The sequence below is a fragment of the Homarus americanus genome, unplaced genomic scaffold (genome assembly GCF_018991925.1).
Source record: "Homarus americanus isolate GMGI-L3 unplaced genomic scaffold, GMGI_Hamer_2.0 scaffold6317, whole genome shotgun sequence".
NCBI classification, from domain to species: Eukaryota; Metazoa; Arthropoda; class Malacostraca; order Decapoda; family Nephropidae; genus Homarus; species Homarus americanus.
This window is the reverse complement of record NW_024730668.1, coordinates 1,112,808-1,140,768: the sequence shown is the minus strand read 5'-3', so window position 1 is coordinate 1,140,768 and position 27,961 is coordinate 1,112,808. Positions and strand designations below refer to the sequence as shown.

The 27,961-nt window shown below is 38.2% G+C and overlaps 1 protein-coding gene across 5 annotated transcripts; it reads right to left on the bottom strand.

The window, feature by feature from the left end:
- Window positions 1-397: 397 nt before the first annotated feature.
- On the bottom strand, window positions 398-27,870 carry LOC121867159. 5 transcript variants are annotated; one of them, XM_042366922.1, is made up of 5 exons: window positions 27,695-27,870; window positions 19,484-19,909; window positions 16,614-16,766; window positions 8,208-8,731; window positions 398-4,569 (listed from the first exon to the last, which is right to left on the bottom strand). In XM_042366922.1, exons 4-5 carry the CDS (start codon window positions 8,403-8,405, stop codon window positions 4,045-4,047), a joined length of 723 nt encoding a protein of 240 aa, XP_042222856.1. In that variant the 5' UTR covers window positions 8,406-8,731; window positions 16,614-16,766; window positions 19,484-19,909; window positions 27,695-27,870; the 3' UTR covers window positions 398-4,044. The 5 variants fall into 5 exon arrangements, with proteins under 5 accessions (XP_042222856.1, XP_042222855.1, XP_042222854.1 ...); XM_042366921.1 differs by having other exon boundaries at window positions 19,872-19,909; XM_042366920.1 differs by lacking the exon at window positions 19,484-19,909.
- Window positions 27,871-27,961: the final 91 nt, after the last annotated feature.

The following is a 27,961-nucleotide window of genomic DNA, read 5'->3' as shown; positions in this document are numbered from 1 at the left end:
TAGTTTGTTGGAGAAAATGGAGAATATGCTAAGAATGTGGGTAGAAGATCAGACACAGTGCCACACCATTAAGCAAGCATATCACAGTACCATGGAAAAAGCAAGGAGCATCTTCAACCATTTGCAAGAACAAGGCAATGAGGTAGAGAGTGAAGATGAAAAGGCAACCAAAGAATTTCCAGTAATGTTCAAGGCAATCATAGAGAATGGCAGGTACCCTCCCCACCTTATTTTCAATGTGGAGGAAACTAGACTTTTCTGGTAAAAGATGCCACCATAGACATTCATATCCCACAAAGAGAAGCATGCTCCTAGTTTCAAGCAGCCAAAGATCATCTTATGCCTCTGCTAGACTCTTTAAACATGTGATTAGGCTAGAAACTGGTCAGTGATCCCCATGTAAACAACTGATTAAATAAAAAAAAAAAAAAAATTTAACCTCTGCTTGTCCACTACTCATATACACCAAGGTGGATGAAAGGATTTTCAAAGGACCATCTTCCTATAGTGTGTAGATCAATCAAAAAGGTCTGGGTGACATCGAGATAACCCAGAACTGATATGTTATATATTTTTGGCCAGCCGTGAAGTGTTACTTTGTGAACAAATTTGAACCTTGAGCACTAATGGTGGTTGATAACACACCATGCCAACCAGGCAACCTTGAAAGTCTTAAGACCTGCATAACTGTGGAAGTGATTTACATTCCACCTAACACAACTTTACTTCTCCAGCCGATGGATCAAATAGTGATCTCAAATTTCAAGGCTTTCTACCTTTGTTACTCCTTCCAGCAGCTGAATGATGAAACAGATGACAACAAACAGACAATCAAAGACTTCTGGAAGGGATATCATATCATGAAGGCCATCAGTAACATCAAATCAGCCTGGAAGGAAGTCTCCAGCAATAATATGAACAGTACCCACTAGAAGCTACAGCCAGAAGTATGCAATGACTTTCTTAGGTTCGAGGAGCGAGTGAGCTTCTATCACCAAAGACATAGTGAGGCTGGTCAACCATGCAGGGCTAGTGGAAGTGGATGCTGATGATGTGTTAGAGTCACTTCAGTCTCATAGAGGAAAGACTAACTAACAAAGGTCTGCAAGAGTTAACACAACAAATTGAGGAGGAAGCCAGCAGTGTTGAAGAAAAGATCCACCAGAGAGAAATCTCACTATGGTACAGCATTACTGAGTGAAAGCATTGCAAAAATCACAAAGATAATGGAATTTTTTTTTTTCAAAAGGATTCAGATTGGGAGCGTAGCACCAATGTCAGGAGAATTGCCATGAGAGAGGAAGAGCAAGGTAAAGCCATAAAAAAAAAAGTATGCTAAGAAGAACCACATCAATAACCTACCTACTCAACATCATCTCCCACTGGTGCTGTGATATGTTTGCAAAGTACCCATCTAACTTTATTGAATAATTTTCATTGTGAACATCTGACGTGTGTGGGAGGGGGTTGGGTGTCAATAAAAATATCTGATTATGGAGAGGGCAGGTGTAAGATGTAAGTTTGTGCATGCATGTAGATGGCTGGGCTGCATCAGCAGTGATTTGGCTAGATAGATGCACTTCTTTCTTCAGCATGTTATTTTAAATTGCCTTTATAGTAACATGACTGTATGATATTATACTGTATATATACAGTACAGTACATTTAATTCATGCATGCAAACCAAAAAATTTATAGTGGAGATATAAAGGCCTTAAGAGTGTATGTGTGTGAGGGTAGGTGGCGGCAGCAGGATGTCTGACTCAGACTGCCATAGAAACAAGACAGTTTTCTTTCTTACTGCATGTTGTCATTGTTTAATCATTCTATAGTAAGTATTATTATGGTGTAGATGTACAGTAAATTTGTTTATTGACAGTGAAAAAAAACCAGTTGACATTGATAAATTGGGGTTGTAGACACGAGCTGATCACTAGCACCTAGCACTGCAGCAGTTGCCATAAGTAACTTGCACATCATCTCCCTCAACTCTTTATCACAATCTCACTCATCACCACCACCTCCATCATTATAGGCTGCCCCTTCTACTCCTTTTTCATAATGGAGAAGTAGTTGCCATATCAAGTCCCCAAGTGGCCTCCCCCCACCTCGACTTCACCAGTTGATGGCTGGATAGATGGGATATGTTAAAAGTTGTATTCAACTTGTTGAATAAAGTCTAATGATGTGTTAGCCTGTACCCAAATCAACACCAAATATGCTATTTTAAGTAAGTGTAACAAGTGTACGAATAAAAACACTTTTTAGTGGTGGGTGATACAGTTAGTGCTCCCTTTCAAAGATTCTAACTCCAGCACTAAGCAGGGTCCACCTGTAAATGAAATCACATTTCGTATAGCAGCACCTCTTCAAACGCCCTTTTGTTACAGTGTTTTTTGTCTAAGACATCTTCTTTATATATACAGTACAGTACAGTATATATAATATAGAAATTATTCAAAAGATATGTGCGAGAACAAAACACACGCAGCGCTCTCCTGTTTCATCTTGAGCTGTGCACTCAGAAAGGCACGGGTTACAGCTGACATCTTTCAACGTAGGTTTGTGTCAAGTATCTGTCCTGTGGAGAAGCAGCATTGTGAGGAAAAAAACTTGTAGCCCATAGTACTGCTGCTACTTTACAATGCTTTAGGTCACCTAGAAAACCTCGATACTACACACTTCGATGTTAGTGGAAATGCTTTTCCTTCCACCCAACACTACCTCCGTACTGCAACCAATAGACCAGGGCGTCATAGCTAACTTCAGAGCTTATTACCCAAGGCACACATTCAAGCAGCTGGTGGACTTTACAGATAGCCAAGATCAGTCAATCAGGGATTTTGGGAAGTTCTCCAGCATAATGAAGACAATTAAAAACATCAGGCTTCATGGATGGAAGTTACCAGTAGCTGCATGACCAGTGTGTGGCACATGTTATGGCCAGAGACATGTCGTGACTCCCATGGGTTTGAGGATGCTGTACCTACCATTACAAGTGATATTATACAACTGCCAACCAAAAAGGGCAAGATGAAGTTGATACAAACAATGTGGAGAAGTTGCTGTAACCATATGGAGAGACCTTTGCTAATGAAGTGCTAGAGCAGCTAGAAAAACAGAATATTGTGGGAGAAGGAAGACAATGCCAAGGAAACTCCATCAAGGAACTGGACCCTATCCCTGTGTCAGGTCAGAGGCCATCACCAAGATTAATCAGGACCTCAATATGTTTTCAAACAATGACCCTGACTAAGTACACAACAGTGCTGTTAAGAGAAGTATTCTGGCAGGCACCTTTTGCTCCCAGGAAATACTGAGGGTGAAGTGGTGGGCAAGGCAGTCTACCTTAAATGCCTACTTCAAGAGGCCAGCAGTTTCCAAGGATGAGCCACAACCTGGTTCATCCTTCCAACAGTAGCTCCACCCATCTTGTCTCCCATTTCTGCCCTGTAGGAGGCGTAGGAGTGACGGCAGATGGTGGTAAATGCAGGCAAGCTCCAACCAAAACCACTGGTGAGGACAGTAATTTTTTTTTTATCATTAAAAACTAATTCACTTAGTTATAAAATATATTTTATATTTTATCATGTTTGCAAAATCATTATTAGTGTTATTATCAATACCCAAATGGCGCTGCTTGGAACACATCTCCAATAGAACAATGTTATAATGACCTCTTACAGCACTCTATTTCCATGGAATGAATCCAGAACACTATAAATGGTATTAATGTGTGTGTGTGCATACATACACATAAACACACACACATATATATACTGTATATATATATATATATATATATATATATATATATATATATATATATATATATATATATATATATATATATATATATATATATATATATATATATATATATATATATATATATATAATGGAAATGTGGCAACAGGTTGGTCCAGTTTGGTCTCAGCCTTCACTTTACCCTGTTTTTTGTGAAGATTTAAAAAGAATATTTAATTATTTATTAAACATTATGATCCCATTAAACTAATCTCAAACAGAAAAAAAAAGACAATGTTATTTTTCTCCTAATGTCTCCTTTGCTGTTGAAGAAGAAGCTGACTCCTCTGCTGCAGGTGCAGTCATCATAGGCTCACTGGAACCATTAAGCACACATTCTAGTTTCAATGATTCATCCCCTTGATTGGCAGGATTTGCAATATATTTTGTTGCAGAAGATAAAGACGATGGCGCATCATTCATTGGCAGAGAACTGGATGAAGCCATGCCCTCAGCATCATGGTATAAGTCTAAGCTGTGTGGCTCAGTGTGATCACTGTCACTTGGGGGTTCATCTAGCCCTGAATCATGAGGACTGTGGGAGCGGGGAAGTGTACTAGGAGGAGAACTGACTGAACTGGGTGGATTCTGGCCTTCTTCTCCACATTCAGCCTGAGATGGTATATCTTCCTGAGAAAGCTCACCGCTAATCTTCTTATCAAACTGTGACATAAATTCAACATCAACCTCACGTAGATGCTGAAGAAGATGGCTTCGATCATTTTCAGTCCAAGTACTAAACCAATCATGGAACAACTTGACCTGTGAAGAAAAAAAAAATATTAAAATTTGGCAGCAGGAGAGTTGACTGGAACCTTCTAACCTGCTGAGATACTACCATGTGACTAGGTATGTTAAAATAAAGTTGTGTCAATGTCATGCTCTACTTGTGCTCACTTGAGCAATTATTATTATTTTTTAAATTATTCCCAGGCTTATTTCAGGATAGGTGAATGCCCTCATATCACTTCCACCTTTTTACACTCACTCAATGTGCATAAGCTAAGATGAAGCTTAGACATGCCTTGAAATTCCTTATTTAATATTTACTCCAAAAACCACTGAGGATTACTGGGTTGTATCCCTGAGCAAGTCTCTATCCTTTGGACACTTACGATGAGGCGCATAGATCAACCTTCACCACTTCCTCTAAACATAGAATCCCACCAAGGTAGAAGGGAGTGAAGCCATGTCACCCGTCTCCTCTACTGGCTTTAATATGGGATTTCATCCTGTGATCTCTCACTTATAACCTATGGGTGTTCTGGGCATGGGCACAAATCCCTATGGGACAGTGGGGTTTATGTACCTCCTGCACTTTTTATTCTATACTACTGTAATCCTAAAAATCCATTAATTCTGATATCCAAATGTACCTCTTACCTTTTTCTTCAGCAATTTGTGTCAATGGCCCAGAAATCCCAAGACTTTAAGGAACCAAGGAGAAAAAGCCTCTTTTATTACTTATTATTTTACCAGCATTCACAGTCTCTACCAATCTTACCTCTGTTAATCATTACTTACTTCTTCCTAATTAATCTCTTAATTGTCTCAATGACTCAATTGTTGAATTATAATTACACTAATTCTGCATTTCCATTTCAATGGAATATGTGTCAATCTACTCCAACTCAATGTACAATTAACCCCCAAGATACGATACCCCGAGATGCGATATTTCACTTTAATAATGGTTATAAATTAACACCATATCTCTATATATGATCAAAACAACTTGCGTTAACGATTTCCATCAAATAGCCATCGATATCCATTGGACGGAACTAATTTTTTTCTCTCATGCAAACTATAGGTTGTTTATACTCAAATTAATCACCGCCTTACAAGGATTCCAGCAGTACTTTACTGGTCTCCTTCCTTTGGCATGGCCACTTCTAGAGGGTGGGCAGTAGGTAAATAAGGTACAGTACAATATATTTAAATATAAATCTGTACTAAACACATATTGATAGCTTCTTTATAATAATAATACCTGTAATAATAATAGTAATAATACAGTGGTCCCTCGGTTAACGAGCACAATCCATTCCAGCAGGTTGCTCGTCAAACGAAACCATTGTTTCAATGGGTTTTTGGGTAATTGGTTCCAGCTCACCGAAAATTGCCTAAATTCAACAAAAAAGGTAGAAAAGTACACTTACTTTGAGGTGTGTATGTAGAAGGCTCCTGGATGATGATGATGGGAATTAGAATGGGGGTGGAGGAGAAGGAAGAAGAGAAGTCACCCCATGGCACCATTTCACCCATAAAATTTTAGTTCTCTTGGTGTATTTCAAAATTATTTTCTTTAAATCAACACTGCACTGCATTATATATTGTCAATATGTAAAATATATTTCAAAATGACCAATAATTTGCTTGGAAACACAGAAAAAAGCATTTAGTTGAAGAGAGTCTCAAGCAAGATGTTACCTCCACTAAAAACAGAGAGAGACTAACGCCTGTCTGGTGTGTTAACAGGCTGGATGGCACGCCAGAAACTAGTTTCTTTACCTTCAATTATGTTCAATAATTGTTAAAATGACTAAAAAAGTTAACATTAAACTTTTAAAATTATTGAATAGTATAAACTTCTTGATATTTACTAAAATAGTAAGGAATTTAAGCCCTAAAACCGCTTACTGTATTGGCGGACTAATACTACAGCTGGTGGACCGCCAAATGCAAGCGAAAACATGTTGAAGTCGGGTCGTAAAAAACTCGTTAATCGAGGGATTGCTCGTTAACCGAAGTTAAGAATCTTAAGGAAGGTAAATCGTTAACCGAAATCTCGTTAACCGAGGGACCACTGTACAAGAAACTGACAACATGTAGCTCTTTAGTAAACAGCACCAAACAAAATTTGTTCACATCTATCTTGGTCACTAGTGGTATCCCCATTAGCCAGAATAATTGGTGCAAAGCTCTTCTGGGATGAGTAATTATTGGATATTGATACGTATTTTCTCTTCCCCAGAATTTTTCCAGGCAATGGAAAAGTTTTCCAAGAGCCTAAACTACTTATCTCACATGGACAGACACAGCGCTGTATTTATTTATGCAAACACCACTTCACACATACTGTACAATATACAGTACAGTATTGTAAATAAACAAAATATACTACAGTACTGTATACACTATACTTTACTGTACTCACCAGCAGATGCAGTTGTCTTGAGCTTGTGATGCAGGCAGGCCAAATGGTGACATGATGATACAGGATGGCCTGCTTTGTTCTGTACCATCTACTATAGCAGGTGTTACTAACTGTCCCTCTCCTCTCTCTCCCTGAAGGAGGGATTGTACATGCATTGTATATAGAGGTGTACACATCTATATACACTAGCTTACAGTAGGCATGCAATGCCCACTGTGCTATATACACTACTTTTGTATAGTAATTTCACACTAAATGAATGTACAGTACAGTATACGTAACTGTAATGGACGAGTTGACAGTTCTGGGTAAACACAAGAAATACACCCTGCCAAGTTCGTAGAGTGATACCGTATATATAATTTGTAATAAAAGTTTAAAGTCCTGCTATAATAGTGACGGTATTGCAAACGGCCCGCCATTTGCAATGACGTCATCACCTACCCTGCAGACGACTCACAGACGGAGGTATGAGTCAATTTATAAGTACCTGTAATAACATTATCTGGACTTTGTTTTGAGAATGTCTGACGCTAGGTAAACATGAAAACATAGTGCTGTTATCGTTTTGATGATTCACTAATGAACCAATGAAATATATCATCATTTATATTAATTAATTGGTAAAATTTTACTTTAACTACCATAAGTATTTGGATGCTTAGATTTGAGATAAGCTACATTGGGTAAATTTTAAGTTTTGGTCATCCCTGTACTTAGACATGCAGACTATGTTTTTTTTCTGATGGTTTGCGATGTGTTATGAACGATTTTGACCTTCATTTCCATCGGAAATCACTAGTTTTGAGTTACTACCCCCCCTCCCTTACCAATGTATGTTAAGCTAACCTTATAACTCACCATACCCTAATATAACCTGTATTTTCTTATGCAATCGAAAAATGTTTTGCGACAGAAATCCCGTAGATATAATGTGTTTAAAGTACTTAAGGTTCCCCAGATGACCAAAACCAAAATACAGTAATACCAATATTGTTTGGAATGTTTATACAGGGGCCTCCACCAAGTTGCACATCGTGTACAATACTGTTGTTGTCCCATTGAGAAGTAACTCCAGAGAAGTCCACACTACTTTACTGAAAGGCCTTCCTATTATACTTACTGACATAACCTCTGACAATGTGTAGTTTATTTCAACTGAAACTTATACTACATTTTGTTAAAACAATGTAAAATTTCTACTGGAAGAAAATTTATAAGTACAGTATGTATTTCTTACCTGACAATCAAAGAGGGATGGTCTTCTGCCCTGAATATGTAAAGAATCAATTCCCCCAAGCAGTCCATTGATGTGGTCTTTAGGATAATAAGCCTGTACTAGAATTGGGAGGAAATCTTCTCTTTGCATTTCAGACCAAGTGACAAACCACTGGCCAAGGAAGTTCACTTGGTCAACTGCTGTATGTTGTTGTGGCATAATGGCTGATTCAATACTTGTCAGGGGTAGTGATTTTCCCAAAAATTGAAGATTGCAGAATTCAATATAGTATTGGTTAAAATTTATTCCTATTTCATTGCCAAACAATATTCTACGATTACTATATGAGGCTAATTTCCTGTCGAATATTTCTGATCCACAATGGTGTGGAATTTATCAACAAATCTGGGGTCCACAAGCTGCAGGGTGAAAAGGAGAAGATTGCGTTGTTGACATGTCCAAGTATCAAACCACTGAGAAAATAGATGTAGCTGGCACTGGAGCACTGACTGGCAGCTACTGTTGAGATTAAGCTGATTCAGACCCTGTTGAAAAACAAAATCGATTTAGTCTGTATTTTGTCCTGTCCATTTATACTTGTATGACAGTTGGCTGCCACATTTAGGGGATAACCACCAATATGAAATTCTTATTCTTCTCTGTTATCCCTTATTAAGGTGTCAGTGGGGGATAAATGAAAGAAAAAATAGGAAAATTATCCTGAAATCCCATTTTAAGGTTAAGTCTCAAATGCATTGGCTGGGTCTAAATACAGTATATACACAATTGAATTTCCTTCTTATACCAAAACAGGTTCCTGAAAAAGGGTGGATTAAAAGCAAGGATTTCCCTCATAGACAATAGAAACATACCACAAAGAACGTGACATTACAATAGCAAATACATAAGCACCTTGCTCTTCTAATCAGATCAGCCACATTGATTTTTGAGGCATCAGTTTTGGTAGACTTCCACACTACTCCATGAGAGGAGGAAGGACTTTTAAGCCATTTAGTTCCAGGTTCAGACATATATGAAGAATTTATCCTGAAAGAAGCCTGTTTTCTAAGACAGCCTATGACCACAAAACTTCTGTAAAGCAACCTCAGAATGTGGGCTTTTGGTAAGTTAGTAAGTTATGGAACAATTTACTAACTCATTTCAGACAGATCTAATGTCCTTCCATTCCCAATCCACCATCCACCAATAAATGGAGAGGATCTGGTGCTACAGGTGCACTCCAGGCACAGGTCTATTTCTTCTGAGCCTGTCCATGCCAAGGCTGCTTCTGATAGCTTTAAAATTCATGACCAGATGACTAATCCTCTAATCCATGGAAGGAATAGGAGTGTGTGTGTGTGAGCTGCCTCGCCACAAGGGCGTGTGAGCTGCCTGGCCACAAGGGCGTGTGAGCTGCCTCGCCACAAGGGAGTGTGAGCTGCCTGGCCACAAGAGCGTGTGAGCTGCCTGGCCACAAGGGCGTGTGAGCTGCCTGGCCACAAGGGCGTGTGAGCTGCCTGGCCACAAAGGCGTGTGAGCTGCCTGGCCACAAGAGCGTGTGAGCTGCCTGGCCACAAGGGCGTGTGAGCTGCCTGGCCACAAGGGCGTGAGCTGCCTGGTCACAGGGGCGTGTGAGCTGCTGGGTCATAAGGGTGTGTGAGCTGCCTGGTCACAGGGGCGTGTGAGCTGCTGGGTCATAAGGGTGTGTGAGTTGCTGGGTCATAAGGGTGTGTGAGCTGCAGGGTCATAAGGGTGTGTGAGCTGCTGGGTCATAAGGGTGTGTGAGCTGCTGGGTCATAAGGGTGTGTGAGCTGCTAGGTCATAAGGGTGTGTGAGCTGCCTGGTCATAAGGTTGTATGAGAAAGTATAATTGCACTATGGTGATAACTTCAGCTACAATACACTGGGTTTAGCTGCATAAAAAAATAAATCTACCGGTAGACTAGAATTAACTACCAGAGTGCTATACTGATACTACAGTAAAACTACTCCATAGTTAAAATCTTGATACTGTAATCATAGTTAAGCTTATTGCATTAAGAAGAACAGTTACCATGATTAAGCTTATTGCAAAATGCAGAACACTGTAAACATAATTAAGCTTATTGAATTATATAGAGTGTGTTACGAGTGTCTGCCAAGTTTCTGTTCTGGATATGAAATATGTTGGTTCGGATGGTGTGTGGTTGGCTCGAGCAGTTTCACTCATAACTCACCCACACTGACCGAGCCATCATTTACGTATTAAATTTGTTTTATTACATTGTGTATTTATTGTATTATGTTTGATTGTATTATGTGTGTATATAGGTTAGATAATGGAACTAATGTCAGTAGGGTAATTTAGATAAAGTTTATGTTTTGGCCAATCCGGATATGATACGTCAGTATTTGGTGGTAGAGAGGTGATGTCAGTGGCCTACTGGTACACTTTAGTCAGTCTCTGCACAGCTGTCTTAAGTTGAGTATACCCTCTCTCTGGTGTTTTGGGAGTTGGCATTTGACTATTGAGATTTGCTATTGCTTGATATTGATTTTATATGATCTTGTTGGACATTCAGTTCTTACTCAGCCACTTCCAAACATCATATCTTATTATTATTTTTATTTATTTTATTTTATGTACAGTTGCCAGTAAAAGTCCTCCCACAACTTGATACACAGGGCTGTGAGAGAACTTTTGCTGGCAACTGTACATATGTGGTGGTGGGAATAAGTTAATAGGTTAATATTTTTGACTTGATTAGGTTTTGACTTGTTAACTTGACCTTTGTTGGGGGAACTTGAGATTAATAACATAAAGAAATACTGATACATATATGAGGTATTAGAATGATTTAAATGATTTGTGTTTATGTAATGATCTACCCTAGGGTTGTAACAAGTACTGTTATCACAATTCAGTGTAGAACACTGCTACTATAATTAAGCTTAACCCCTTCACTACAGGAATGCCACTTTTAATATTGTCTTTGGCTAATGCTAGATAATTTTATTTAGCTAAGAGGGGACCCGGTACACAGTTAGTTAATGCCAGAGTTGTACTCAAATAAAATTTTTGGCCATTTACTTTTTAAAGTGTTCTCAAAATTTTTAGCACTTTTACCCAAGTATGATTTCATAATACAGTACTTTTATTCCAAGACAATTGAAAAAACAAAAATCGTTACTTGTTACAAGCCCCAAACAAAGTTTTAATGTCTGTGGCAAACTAACAATATATTTTTTAATTAATTAATTATTAACCACAGTAAAATAATTGTGTGGGTGGAGGGTATGGTATGGGTGGAGTCATGAAGGGTACAGTGTGGGGAGACACCACACAACCACATATCAAGAGGTCTTGTGAGGTGATGTGACGTGAGGTCAGATGGCAGTGGCCATGACAGCAGACTTTCCCTTTGATCTTCTTGTGTCCATTAGCACCCTGACCACCCACCTCACCTAGCCTACCCTCTTATCCCCCCCCCCCTCCCCTATCGAATCCCCTCTCTTCTCCCCCACATTTTCTTCAGGCGCTTGGTCTTCCCACAAACTCCTCAACTGAAGGAGCTACTGGGGTCTTTCCCAACCCTGAGCACAGGGGGATTTTTGTGCAATTTTACTTTGCAGACTGATCATTAGATTCCGCTGAACAACATTAACTTATTCTTGCTAGTTCTACTTTTGACAGCTTTGAGAGATACATTTTGTGCTGTGAACTGTTTGCCTGCATGTGTAGCTCACCTGTAGATAGGTTTCAGCTACTGCTTTGATTAGCAATACAAGATGATGGTTGAGAGGATCACTTTCTGACATATGTATTGCCAAGCCTGGGTATATAGTTTTGTTCAGGAACTCTGACAATACATAAATTACAATTTTGTGGCAATCATATGTTGACAGTTTTGCATAGGGGTGTATTTTACTGGCAAGCAATATTTGTTTTCTGAATATCTTTTTGCATAAGCAACATATAGCAATGATATCTTTAGTTGGAAATGATAGATTCCCTTTGGTTTTCGTAATGATTAATGCATGAGCTGCATCAATATTTAGGGTAAATAGTACACACAACGTGCTTCACACTTCAAAGATTTCTTAAGTTTCTAGAAACAAAACCAGCTACAATGCAACTATTTTCTCAGTACAAGGAGAGACCACACAAGATGAAACTAAGTTAGCATTTCCCTCTTCTGAGAGCACATTAGATTCCTCATTTTGATATATGTTATCTTGCTCAGAAGACCCTGATTTTATCAAGGGAAGAATTAATTAAATTGCTCGAAGGAGCATTGGCAATAAGATCCTTTAGATAATTACTAGAGGCAGTTAGGATTGGGATTGATTCTAAAGCTAAGCAATTTCCACAAGTCACTCTTCGGTGTCATTGTGAGTTAAAACCTTCTTGTAGGCTGCTGGAGAATTGCTGAGCCGTGGGATTGTTGTTGCACCCTCCCATACTGGTACTTCTAATTTTGCAAAAAAATAGTTTTATATGATCCTGACTCATCTTGTAAGTTAAAAAGTATTCCAAAAGTAGTTTTGAAGTAACAATTAGCATTTTGCTAATTTTTGCAGACTTTTGCAACAACAAGGAATCCAATAAATCCTGTTTTTCTTCTGAATTGAACAATAGGCATCATATCAGGCAGTAATGTTAAGGAAACCAGATACTGTTTTACACTTCCAATGAACTTTATTACCTCTGAAATATTGTCTGCTTGCAAAGGACGCTTCCAGCCGTAACTAAACAAATTCCGAGAATTCATGATGTCAAACAGTGCGTTGAGTGTACGTATGAATTTTATTGTTCCTTGGCAACCATGAAATCCGGGTATCTTCTCATCCAAACAAAACTGGAGGGAGTCAGCAACAGAGTCACTAAGTAACTGCACAGCCAATTTTACATTCATTTTTCTCTTTACGTACTCAATATGTAAAGCTCTTAACTTGTTTCCGAGATGCAACCTTCTGTTTCCTGGAACTGGTGGAGACTGACAATGAATTGCCAATCAATTGTATTACCTTATTTACACACAATTGTAGGGTCTCAATTGTTTCTCTTACTACTAACAACACAACATACATAATGTACTGTACAGTGGTCCCTCAGTTAACGAGCGCCTCGGTTAACGAGATTTCGGTTAACGAGTTACCTTCCATAAGATTCTTAACTTCGGTTAACGAGCAATCCCTCGATTAACGAGTTTCTTACGAGCCAACCTCAACATGTTTTCGCTTGCATTTGGCGGTCCACCAGCTGTAGTATTAGTCTGCCAATACAGTAATCGGTTCTAGGGCTTATATTCCTTACCATTTTAGTAAATATCAAGAAGTTTATACTATTCAATAATTTTAAAAGTTTAATATTAAATTTTTTAGTCATTTTAACAATTATTGAACATAATTGAAGGTAAGGAAACTAGTTTTATGCGCGCCATCTAGCCTGGCAACACACCAAACAGGCGCCAGTCTCTGTCTTTTCAGTGGAGGTAACATCTTGCTTGAGACTCTTCAACTAAATGCCTTTTTCTGTGTTTGCAAGCAAATTATTGGTCCTTTTGAAATTTATTTTACATATTGACAATATATAATGCAGTGCAGTGTTGATTTAAAGAAAATAATCTTGAATTATACCAAGAGAACTAAAATTTTATTGGTGAAATGGCGCCATGGGGTGACTTCTCTTCCACCCCAATGCCTTCTCTTCTCCCTTCTCCTCCACCCCCATTCTAATTCCCATCATCATCATCATCCAGGAGCCTTCTACATACACACCTCAAAGTAAGTGTACTTTTCTACCTTTTTTTGGTGAATTTAGGCAATTTTCGGTGAGCTGGAACCAATTACCCAAAAACCCATTGAAACAATGGTTTCCGTTAACGAGCAACCTTCTAGAACGGATTGAGCTCGTTAACCGAGGGACCACTGTATATCATTTTTCACCTTTGATCTCTTATTTCATCTTTGGATTTCTTTAAGGTTCTTTATTATTATTATTATTATTAATATTATTATTATTATTATTGCAGTGTTGTTATTATTATTATTGTCATCATTATTATTTTATTATTTTTATTTTTCTATTTTCTATTATAAATTTTACTTATCTGAATTATTATTATTATAATTACATTTTTGCCCCCCAGGCACCAATGTGGGTCAGTGACCTGTGCCCGGGTGGGCTAATCCCACCTTAAAAAAAAAATTAAATTAAAAATAAAAATTAATTTCAACAACTTTAACATATAACATGGATCAAGAAAAATGCACACTGGTTCTCATGTTGCAGGATGATCAAAATATGACTATATTTTCAGGATTCAAGCTGCAACCAAGACTTTTCATCAGAGCTAAATTAGGAGCTGCACCATCAAAAGTTAGAGATACAATATTCACTCCAACTGAATGAAGTTTGTTCAAAGCCTGCAAAACTAAATTACTGTGTTCATTACCGCAAAGTGTCAGGGGTTGCGTCGGGCCTACCAACGTAACCCAACTGCAATGTTTGTTTTATGGGAGATAAGACACCAGGCAAGCCGTGACTCTGTCATCACTATTTCATTAGTGGGTGTATGGGCCAGTCTATGACCAATAACTTAGATTTTTTTTTTTGGCACTCCCCTACATCCTTGTGTAAGGTGAAGCGCAGAAGTGTTTACAGTGCCCAACAGGGAAGCATGCTAAGTTCATGCTTGCCTATATGTCTCATGAGTTAAGGGCGTAGAAGCCTGAAGAGTCAAGGGCATAGAAGCCTGAAGAGTCAATGGTTTTGTCATCAAATTATTGGAAGCTCCAACAACTTGTCCCTGAATACGAATTCGCAACTTTCGATTTATACCAGGTACCTACTTTACAGCTAGGTGAACAGGGACTAATGGGGGCTAGGAAGTATGTCCAAACAACTTCCACCGGCCCGGGAATCGAACCCGTGACATCTCGCTTGCAAAGGCAGGAGCGGTACCACTCTACCACCAGCACCCCCAATAACTTAGATGGATGATGGAAATTAATTAAATTCATAAAATCATCATTTATCAAGTATTTATACTTGATAACTGATGATTAATGAATCATGGAATATCGGGTGGTGGAGCGAATTTCTACGTAGATACACAATAATCTCCTGTAAGTAACCATTGTGAAGGTATTTAACTCTACGGTTAAATATTAAGACACGCATATTATATCCATCCAGACATTAATCCATGACAAGCAGCCTACAGCAAGATGGCCGCCAGTCAGGTCGCTGGCTTCAATCTGTAAGGCTGATGCCTCCTCCACCCTTTATACCTCTATGCGTTCAACAGCACGTATGAACACACAAACCATCAAGACTGATGCTAGATTTTCAGGACTTTAAAATAGTTTCTGGTGAATAGAGGGAGCAGCCCAGGTAGTCCAAAAAAAGTGAATTCTAGTGTACAGTATATAAATCCAGGGTAGAGTTTCTACTGTAATATTAAACAAATGTACGGGGTCATATCCAGGAAATAGAATAATGTGCACTAGAAAATTTTTGGAGAGAGAAAAGAGAGAGAGCCGTGGTTACAAGTTCACTTATTAGTTGTGAAATTCTTTGAACCCAGAATGGGTAAATTATCTAACAAAAATATGTAAACTTGGGAATCTTAACACAGAGATCCAATTTTTTTAATAATCACAATACAAGTACAGTACTGTATGCAGCTCCTCCCCGACTTACGACGGGGTTAGGGACCCAAACCCAGGTCGTAAGTCGAAATGGTGTTAAGTCGAAAATGCTTAAATAATACATAGAAAATCTAAAATGGGTGTCTCTTTTTCTTCTCAGCACCACAAAACTCTCACTTTTAAGCTTGCCAGCCATTTTAAAGTGAATTACAAACGAAAATTTTGTCAGTACACTGACGTTGGGACTCGAAAATACGTAATTTGACAAAATTTTGGTACGACCGAGTCAGGTCGTAAGTGCGGGTGGTCGAAAGTCGGGGAGGAGCTGTATTGTCAAAATTTGTAATGTGTGGCACCCTATGACCCAGTTACAAGAATGATAAGGGCCTGCAAGGGACTGTGCAGCATGGAGGGCTGCCATCAGCTAATCCATGCAAGCATAGAAAATATTAAGTTAATCTTTTAGAGGTGTATCAGGTAATATTTTATTATTTATCTATTAGGTTGTATGTCACTGCTCTACTTCATATAGCTGGGAACAGACAGCTGTTGTATACTGCAATCTGGTAAAACTTTGCTAAGAAAAAGTATATTGTATTTATTTTTTTTAATTCTTAAACATTTAGGCATAAAAATTTGTGTTTTCTTAAAAAAAGTTGCACACGAATTAGAAAATAGGAAAGACTTCTCGGTGTATCCTTATCAAGCCAAGAACAGTGAAAATGGTTTCCTAAGGTATTATAAATACTGTAGTAACTTAAAAATTATATTTTTTTTTTATTTATATCATACCTGAAAGAGCTGATCTATGTCAGGGGGCACAGCTTTCTCTACTAACACAGTAAGGAACTGCTCTTTCTGTTGGTCTTCCCAATTAGTAAACCAACTCAACACACACTGTAACTCTTGCTCCTTCCCATTCAAGGACATCTATACTGCAGATGCCTGAAAATATATAGAGTAGCAGTAAATATATGATGCCCGAAATACATCCTGCCTTTACAGTGTTTCTAGATCAATATAAATATGCCTATAAAAATATTCAGTAATATTCTTAAAGCATTTGAAAGATTAAAAAATCCCGTGTTTTCACAAGCATCTAAAAGAAATTCAATGCGGGGTATATACAGTATACTGTAATCAACTGTATATATACAGTACTATACTGAACTATACTAAAGAGGCTCTTTCAGTGACATCACAGTTTTGTCATATTGTAAGGCATGGTCTATGAGTGCAGTTGTGGACTATATCCTGTTTAGTTCTAATATCTTTGTATTTTACATTAGTAATTCTCAACCAGGGTGCCATACCACCCTGGAGTACCCAAGAAGTTGGGATGCTACAAAACATGCCTTTGCCACAAAATTTTAGGGTGCCCAGGGCGCCTGGAGACTTTGAAGTACAATACAGTACAATACTGTATAGTATATTACATATACGTACTGTATAGCATATTACATGTACAGTACTGTACAACACAACAGTAAATACAAAGAGATATCCACATGAGCCACAAAATAATTGGTGCAGAGCTCTTCTGGGTAATGAGACAACTTTCTGAAACCTGGAAAAAATCCTACATACCTGGAATTTTCCCGGGTACTGTACCGAGAAAAGTTTTCTGAATCTAAACTACACATCTCACACAAGCAGATATTGTTGCACATTCCTGGAATGTTTCAGGGTGCCTAGGAAATTTTTCTGGGAGTCTAAACTACATATCTCCTCTCACACAGACAACACTCTCCCATTACATTTAGAGTGCAGTCATAAGCAAAAACATTTGCAGCTAGCAAAAAAGTGTATGAACTTTTATTCACAGCATCTGGTTTAATCGTGTTAGAGAGATAAATTTGGTACTGTACCATAAATTCTCTACAATACTGCTTTAATAAAAGATCCTTAAACAAAATATTTTGGCATGACATAATGATGGGAACTCCATTCTTTAATGAAAAAACATATGAATGTTTATACCTGTACCAGAGTTCGAATTAAGTTAGAAAAAACATTTTCTTACTAAAATAATTCTGAATAGTTTATCCTTCCCATAACAAGGAAAAATTATAAAAAAGAAAACCTGTTTTTTACCTCTAGACCTGGTCCAACATCTTCAACATCTTGGGTCACATGGTGGACACATGATCTTAAGTTCTTAAACCACACACAATAATTTTATCTTATAAGACCCGTTATGTGCAATGTATCCCATGATAGTACTGCCCTTAACAACCAAGTATACTTCATGAGCTGTACGTCCCCGCCAGACATACCGTAACTGTGTGTGTATTCTTGATATATATTGTATGATTACAGGTGTATATATTTTTTCAGACTAGAATTACATTGGGTTTTTTTTTTAATAGTTTATTAATATTAAATTCTGTAACACTGTAATAGCATTAACAATGACATAATAAGTACGATGTTTGGGTCAGTCTGCTCAAAGCTACCCATAGAGCCGACGGCTTCAGAGCCGGGTCAGTAGCTCACAAGCTTGGGCAGTCATCAGACTTTCACCACTGGCCTGCGTTGTCAGTTCACTTCTGTCTTCGATCGGGTGATGTACTCATAGGTATTCATTGTTGAAGCTGGCTGGCTGTTTTGGTGTTTTATGTATTTATGTTCTCAAATCATGTATTGATTTGGTTGTCAGTGATATTGGCAACCTTAAAGTAACCTAGTATGTTAATGTGATTAGCTTTATTTCACTGTTATTAGTAGTAAACGTTTGTAAATATAGTTATACATTTATTTAAGTTTCTTTATTACACCGTTGTTGGAGTTCTTCTCAATACAAATTTAAGAACCATATATTGTATTTCTCTTTATATACATTCACAATTTGTTTGTTACAAGCCTTACCCCTTTGACATGTAACAAATCATGGGGGCCTGTCCCGGATTTTCAAACTATTTGGTCCAACAGTTGATAGACCAGTTGAGTTACTTGTTTAAATTGTAACCATGGAGTTAAATGTTAACGAATTTACTAATAACCCAAGTATCGAACAATTGATTGATGTAAACATAAAGAAAGATGATTGGATAGCTCTTGCTAAATTCTATGAAGTGGAGTACAGAGCAGGTGCAACTAAAGCAGAGATTAAAAAGAATGTGCTTGATTATTTGGTTAGTGCTGAGTTGTTATCACTTAGTGTTTTAGATTTGTGTGAAGAATGTATTAGTGAACTGGTGAAACTTAAAATTCTAGAAATAAATGATAGGAAGGTTCAGAGAGCACATGATTTGGCTATAAAACAGCTGGAAAGTAAGGAAAAGGAAAGGGATTTTCTTTAAAATAATCAAATTTCCAATGCAAACACTTAACATGTGCTCCAAACATGTTAAATTAGTACCTAGTTTTGATGAGAATGACCCTGAGAATTTCTTCCTGTTATTTGAGAAAATTGCCAAACAGTTGAGTTGGTCTATTTCACAGTAGAGTTTTTTAGCTCAATCAGCATTCTTAAGTAGAGCAAAAACTGTCTTTGTAAACCTTACTGATGATCAAGCTTGTCAATATGATGTGTTGAAGGACTCTGTTCTTAAAGCCTATGATCAAATACCTGAGACGTATAGACAGAAATTTAGGAATCTGAAAAAGGATGAAAAGCAAACATACCTAGAGTTTGTTAGAGCTAATGAAAGGTTACTTACAAGATGGCTCCGAGCTAGCAATGCCACCACTTTTGAAGCATTAGGACAACTGATACTGCTTGAAGAAGTTCTCAGACAAGTTCCTTTGCATATTTAATTGTATATTCAGGAGAGAGAGGTAACTGATGTAAACAATGCAGCCAGCCTCGCCGAGAACTACTGTTTATCTCACAATGAATACCATTTCAGATCGAAGCAGAGAGGTCCAGATGTGTACAAAAAGGCTATCCATGCTCCTCAATCTCATGGCCAGAACAGCGGTAAGGTAACGGTGTCTGGCGCCTCCCAACCACCTAACTTTTCCGTTGTCCCAGAGTCATTCAATGATCCACCTGGTAGGGCAAGTGAACCAGGTAAACCATTGGATCCAATTAAGTTTTGCACTTACTGCAAAAGGTACGGTCACACCATCAAGGAGTGCTGCATCTTAAAGAGAAAAGAAACATTCAGAGATAAAGATAAAGCTCCAGTTCTCAGTTCAAGTTCTAGCAGTAATTCTAGTGATCTTGAACCTTGTGTTCAGACTACTTCTGATAAGTTTAAGCCATTTTTATTTAAAGGTTCACTTCAGTAAATGACAATTCTACTAGCTATTCTATTCATGTAAGAGGCACAGGTGCTTCACACAGCCTCATTGTTAAAAGTGCTGTTGCAGCCTTAGAGGATTATTTTACTGGGCACAGAGTTCTCCTTCAGAGTGTTAGTGGTTGTACAACTGTTCCTCTGGTTAAACTTTACCTCAAAACAGATTTAGTTTCTGATCATGTTACTGTTGGAGTTCAGGAGTCATTGCCAGTAGAGGGTGTTACATTTCTTTTAGGGAATGACATTGCAGGAGACAGCAGTACCTCATCCTATTGTCAGTCCTACACCTTCTTTGGATATTATTACTGAGCAGTTAGAGAAACAATATCCTAACTTGTTCCCAGCATGCACAGTGACAAGGAGTAAGAGTGCTCATGATGCTGCATCTGATCATGCTTTTTCTGATTCAAATGATGCTAATGCAGATGCTATATCTGATTTAAATGACTCAAATGACTTGGGTCTTAATAATCTTTATGGTCAAGAAGTAAATCCTGACAATTCAGAAGAATTAAGCAATATTCCCATAACTGCAGAAGTGTTAAAAGAAGCTCAAATAAGTGATACAAGTTTGTTGCCATACATAGATAAAGCTGTAGAACTCGGTGAGATTACTAACCATCCCCATTGTTATTATTTCAAGTCTGGAATTTTGATGAGAAAATACTGACCATGTCATGTCCCTGCTAATGAGACTTGGAATGAAGTTCATCAAATTGTAATACTGTACCCACTAAACTCAGACCAGATACTCTCTCACTTGCACATGATTATATTGGTGGACACTTAGGAGTCAATAAAACTTACCATAAAATCTTACGGCACTTTTATTGGCCAGAGCTTAAGAGTGATGTTGCTAAATACTGTAAAACTTTCCATGAGTACCAGGTCACAGGAAAACCAAATCAGTGCATTAAACCAGCTCCCCTAACACCAATTCCTGTGTCTCAAGAACCATTCCACAAGGTGATAATTGACACCATGGGACCTTTACCAAAAAACCGCAGTGGAAATCAGTACTGTACTTGTTAGCGCATCACACCAAGACTGTGTCAATGCTGGTATCATCCTGATATTATTCTACTTTCAGACAACATGGGAGTCTTTGGAATTTTGTTTTTCAAAATACAGTTAACCCTCACTTTACGCGGTTAATGTAACCCGGAGGGTACCGCGGAAAGTGAGGAACGCGTAAAGTGAATAACATAACATATGGGATTAATTGAAATAGAGTCCAGGCCGACCCCCAAACTCCACTTTTTGACGACACACAACTATGTTGTAGTAAAAATATTATCTTAACTTTATGATGGCATGCACACACAATTAATAATTAAGAGAAATATCAATAATATTAGGTTTTTTAACACTTACATTAGTAGAAAAGATGGCTGGGCACACGGGGATGGGCGGTTGGTTCCGAGGCAGAGGGCAGATTATTGGCCCTCACCTGTATCACTTGTATCAATTGTATCACTATCCACCACAGAGGCTTGCAGGGCCTCTTTGTCAAACCCCCCAAAGTTCATATAAGTCCATATCCTCACTATAATTATCACTATCACTGACTTGGGCCGGCTGTAGTGGGTGGCGGGTGAAGAACTGGTAATGTTTTGATGACTGGGCGACCTTGTGCGCACCATTTTCGCGCCTCTTACACAACATGGCGGATGGCGGGAGGTTTGGATCCAAAAATGGCGCGGCTTGCCAGCCGCTCTCCGCGTAATGGGGTACACGCACCGCGGAATGTGAGAATGTTAGGTTCCGGCAGGGCACCGCGTTAACGGTGAAACGCGGAATGCGGGACCGCGTAATGTGAGGGTTGACTGTATGGTAATTTACTGCAAACATTCATGATGGTATGTAATCAATAGTAATAAGCACAGTATTGTATTTACCAATTACACTTTCCAAAATAGAAGCTCTCCCATCAATCACATTTCAGGATGCAATCATTTTGCCAAATTCTAAAATAAATGTCCGAGGCCTCACCATTTCTTCTAATACAGTGGTTCTTAAGCTGGGGGGCAGGGGAAGGGGGGGGGGGAGGGTGAACAGGTGAACCCAGAGCAAAAATAAGGAATGGCCTTAACAGGTGTGTGTATGTCCTTATTTGGATTTTCGTGTGGGGAGGGGGTCTCACTCCCCACAGATACTTCAAATTGTCGTAAATGGTAACTACGTCAATCAAAATGTAAATTTCCACTAAAAGTGACTGAATTAAGGTAGTAATAATGTCGGGAAGCGTACGATAATCAATTTGATGAAGAAAACGATAATTTTGAGGCTCCAGTACGATAATTCACATTTGAAAATTTGTCAACACTGACTGCGACGGTTGCTTATACAGACTCTATTGAATAATTAAAGTTATTAAAGTAACGAATGAAAAAATAGTTTGTTAATTTTCCAATTTAATTCGAGGAAATTGTTTTCGATTTTTTAGATTTAGAATTTTATATGAAGGAAGGAAGGAAGGAAGGAAGGAAGGGGGGCGTGGAGATGAGGACCAACTGCAATGGGGGGGCACGACCCTAAAAAGGTTAAGAACCACTGCTCTAAAATGTCATGGAAGCCACACATACTCAACATTGCTTAAGCTGCCGCCCGAAAGTTGGGAATGCTATACAGATGCCGTGGCTACTTCATTCCTGTGCAGTTGCTTCAGGTTTATAAGGGACTCATTCTCTTCGAAGCAATGTTGCTTCACTCTCTCTTTTACAGGGATTTGGCAATGATCAGTGGATTTGGCATCCTGAGCACCACCAGCAAGGCAGTGGGCTCTTAATACAGTACAGCTCCTCCCCGACTTACGACCACCCGCACTCACGACCTGCCTCAGTCGTACCAAAATTTTGTCAAATTACATATTTTCAAGTCCCAACGTCAGTACAGACAAAATTTTCATTTGTAATTCACTTTAAAATGGCTGGAAAGCTTAAAAGTGAGAGTTTTGTGGTGCTGAGAAGAATGCTGAGAAGAATAAGAGACACCCATTTTAGATTTTCTATGTATTATTAAAGCATTTTCGACTTACGACCTGGATTTGTGTCCCTAACCCCGTCGTAAGTCGGGGAGGAACTGTATACTCATTTTGCCTGCGGTGCCCACCGTTTCTGTGTGGATGTCAGTCAGTCACCTGTTATAGTACATCCTTCTTTCCTCACACTGCCAAACTGTGGAATGCTCTGCCTTCTTGGGTGTTTCCATACTCTTACAATCTGTCTCGCTACAAAAAGCTGGTTTTCCGGCATCTCCGTGGTGTAGATTAATATACAGTGGTCCCTCGTTTAACGAACACAATTGGTTCCACAGAGTCGTTCGTTAACCGAATCCATTATTTCAATGGGATATTGGGTAATTGGTTCCAGCTCACAGAAAAGTACATACCTGTACAAAGTAAAGCCAAAAACACATAAAGTCAGAAACACTCCCAAAATTCCCCCAGCAATGGACATTATATTCTCCTAACTTTAGTCTTAGATATTATTCAAGATAAAAACTTTACATTACTAAAATGGACTAAAATTTTTATCTCTTGTGCAAAATACAGGTGTACGTATATGACGTTTATATTCAAATTATTCACTATCTTGCAAGGATTCCAGCAATGCAAATTATGTTCTCCTAACTGTAGTCTGTGATATTATATAAGATAAAAACTTAAAGCCTACTGTAAAACCCACCAAACCCTTGCTGGGGAGGGGGAGGGGTGACATATTTGACAGTTAGCGCCGAAGGTCTAGTGAAATATTTATTTGTTTATTTATGTCCTTTAGATTGAGTTTTTGTTTTTTGCTTATAAAATGTCATAGAAGTGACCAGGGAGAATATAATTTACATTGCTGGAATTCTTATAAGATAGTGATTAATTTGAATGTAAACATGTGATAGTTTGCACTAGACAAAAATTTTAGTAATCATTTTGTACATTATTTTGATTACATGTACAGTACAGCTTTGCCCTTAGGACAGTGTGTGCATGTAAATGAGTTTCAATAAATGAATAAAGTTACATACATCGAGCCAAAAATGATAGTTGAAAAACTTTATGTACTGTAGACAGAGCTTGGATGGCTAAATTTTAGAATGATCAATAATTTTAATACAGTATAAAAAATGCACAAATATTAAAGAGCACAATTTTCTTGATATTTACTACACTGGAAACGAATGTAAACATAGGACAGATTACTGAATTGGGAGACTAGCCCATCAGCTGATGCTCACAACAAACCCCATAAATTCAGAAGATGCAGAAAATCTAAAAAAAGAACTTGAAATCATATGCAGCTGGGCAGAAAGTAATAATGTAAAATTCAACCCTGATAAATTTTTCGGCTTGAAAGAGACACTTTTTATTACAAAAATATACCTTTAAAATTACCATGCGTCTTCCAGGACGCTAGTTGTTGTTGCAGAAGTTTTCTTACGCTCAACTGAAACCAGCCCCTTACAAAGACTGTTACCTCATTACAGTACTTAACAATTACAAGTATTCTCTATACAGTACTATAAAACTATTGATTAAACTAATATTGTTGATATACGGAGAAAAAATAAAAATAAGCCCTTGCCGCTGTGCAGTTTGTTTACAAATGGCAGTGGTGCGGCAGCGCCATCTATTGAAGAAATGCTAAAGGTTGTCTGCTGGTCTCAAAGCGCACGAATGTTTGTTTCTTCATACGTTGGCTCTCATATTTGGACACCCATTTAGACTGTAAAAACCTCGTGAAATTCAAATCGTCTAAATTTAAATACAACTTCCTATAGAGAAAATTTATTTGAATCTGGTACTTTCGATGTTTGGCTAATTTTGCCTTATTTACCCTACAGTACTTTTTTGGGCGAATTACTACCTGTAATAAAGCAACATCCTAATAAACCAAGATTTGAAGATGAATAAAATGCTTTTGACTGTTTTACTGGACATGATATTTAGAGATTTACTGTTTTTTGTGATTTTATTGTTTGCTTTCCAAAAATTTTAATTCAACTGATTTTTACCGAGTTGTTTTTTGCTTTTATTTTATTTTGTTTTTAAATAAAGATTTTTTTTTTATTTTAACATTAATATACATGTTTACATTTGCTTTCCTTCTACTGTTGGAAAATATTTCCTGTCGTTGTCATACCGACAGAAACAAGGGAAAGAATGTAAACACTACAGCCCACACGACGCGGAGGGGACCAGGTGTATAAAATGAGTGCTGTATTAAAGATTTCACCTTCTTATACAGATTATTTTTTTTAAATTGATGAAAATAACGACTGGTAGCAGTTCTAAGTGATGATATGCAAAGAGGTGTGTGTACTTGTGTCAAAAGGGCTGTATATCAAGCAACGGTTTCACTGGTGTCGGTTAGTAAGTATAAAAAGTTTTTTCCTAGAATTACATTTCCAAAATCAGGGTGCGTCTTCCACAATGCAGCGTCTTCCAAGCCGAAAAACACGGTACTGTACTGTAATAAGGTACAGAAATATAAAAGAGCACCATAAGTGCTACAGAGTTGGTGCTAATATCATTGAGGAGAAACACTCGGTGAAAGACCTGGGGGTGTGGATGAGCAATAACCTAACCTTCAGAGAGCACATCAACAAAGCCGTGAGAACAGCCACACAAATTTCAGGGTGGATCCTCCATACCTTCTTGTCTAGAGAGCCTGAGCACCTACTACCACTGTGAAAGTCTCTGGTTATATCTAAACTTGAATGTCTGTCAGTTGTGGCCACCCTACATGATAAAGGACATACAAGATCTGAAACAATTACAAAGGATAGTGAGGGAGCCAATGGATTATTGTGGCAAACTAAAGGAGCTGAAGCTGTACACCTTTCAAAGGCTTAGAGAGGGTAAATGTTTACTTAAATGCTGTGAGCGATTTTGCCAGCAAACAAATTTTTTTCCTGCATGAATTTTGCTACTTTTCTTATTAATGATAGTTTTTTCTGAAGAAAAAACCTAATGTTTTCCTTATTTAACCAAACCTAACATAACCTGACCTAACCCCCCCCCCCCAAGTGGTTATATGTCGTCAGTATTTAACTTATCGTTAATTAACCTAACGTAATGTATTCCCCTATTGGAAAAACACTATTTTTTCAGAGTTGGGTCATGTACAGTATTATATAGCATTGTAATGCGATTCAGACGACCCGCGCACTACGCACTTCCCCTCCCGTGGCTCGCCGACGGTATTATAGTATAAATTATAAAAAAAGAAATACTTCCCCAAGAGAACACTGTCACTAGCAATTAATAACAAAAATTATGGTGCTAGAATCGCTGGCAGCATTAATCTACACGTTAACCGCATTCTAGGCCAAGATCACCCCAGGTTTGGCAGGACATGCAGGAGGAGAGCTCTCAGCTCGGTCACCCACATTTGAAGATATTGCAGCAGAAAGTTTGCTGAATATTGGTCCCAAGCTTTTCAACTGCATACACAGATACATCCAAGAAACTACTGGATGCAGCATGAACACCTTTAAAAGGAGGTTGGACAAGTTCCTAATGTGATACCAGATGAGCCTCCTATTTCACATAACCCAGCATCAAAAGGGGCTGGGTCAAACTTAATCATCAACTAGATCAGATACTCGGAGATTGAGAAGAGATGTGGCAGCTGTAGACTCCCAAGTTGACTGTGGTGGTGAAAGAACTATCTGTAAGACAAGACATAAGATTCCCGTGTTGTCCGAAAGTAAAACTTTACCATCACCTCTGCCCACACCTGTTAACACTGGTATACTCCTAAGGTTACTGTGGTTAAGATTTGTTTTGGTTACACCACAGATTTTCATATAACTATATATATTGGGGAAAAAGATTATACTGTAGTGGATTCGTACCCCACAATACCTATTATGTTTCAATCACAAATTTATATTTTTCGAGCATTTAAGACTTTTTGATAGCACATAAGTTAATACTCACCATTCACCTATTCCTCTGTTTTTGACTACCCCCTAAATGTTACTTTTTTTTTAATTACAAATCACTATTTAAGAGTAACAATTCTTGTGCAAATGCTTAGTTTTTAATATATTTACCCTCAAATATTAGGTATCTGCCATTGTCAGCGCGTGTTGTCGTCTTCTCTGTTTACAACTGACCCGCTTGGTCTGAGAGTACTCTCACATCCACAAAATATGTAAAATTACACCATGACACTTCAAGAATGTTGCTTTCATCGGTAACATGTATCCAAATAGGCACTTCTGTTTAATGTGGCGGGGTGTCCGGGAGGGTCAGAGCCCCCGGCCAGGAAGTTAGGTAAAGTTAGGTCGATTTTGTATGCAAAAAAAAAAGGCTCATTTCAGACGGAAATGGTCTGATTCGTTTGAAACAACACAAAATACACTGGGAAAACCTATTTTTGTAAGTAGTTTCCGTGTTGTAAATAAAACGAATCTTTACCGTTACTGTCACCTCTGCCCACACCTGTCAATACTGGTATCATCCCGAGGAAACTGTCACCTCTGCCCACACCTGTTAACAGTCCACCAATAAGTTAGCGCTAATAATAAAACATTTACTGGTGGTAGCAAGGCTGATACATTAAATGTTTCCCAAGATTCCATCACAATGAGACAACTGAAATATAAGTAGACATAGATGCTTACTTGAAACAAACTAGAAGAACAGGTGGGTGAGTGGTAAACAGCTCACCTTCTCACAACAGGACGCTCCTCACCTCAGGGCAGGCTACCTCAGCTCAGCTCTGGTAGTCTCAAGTTCCTCAACAACAATCCGGATTCACAATTGTTTTTGTTTACATATTTTGAAAGATGCTGATTGTTATATGAAAGACTTTTTATACTGAGTTGTCTCATAATTTTTACCTGTTGATAGACTAGAGTAAATACTAACTTTGTTATGCATTAAAGACC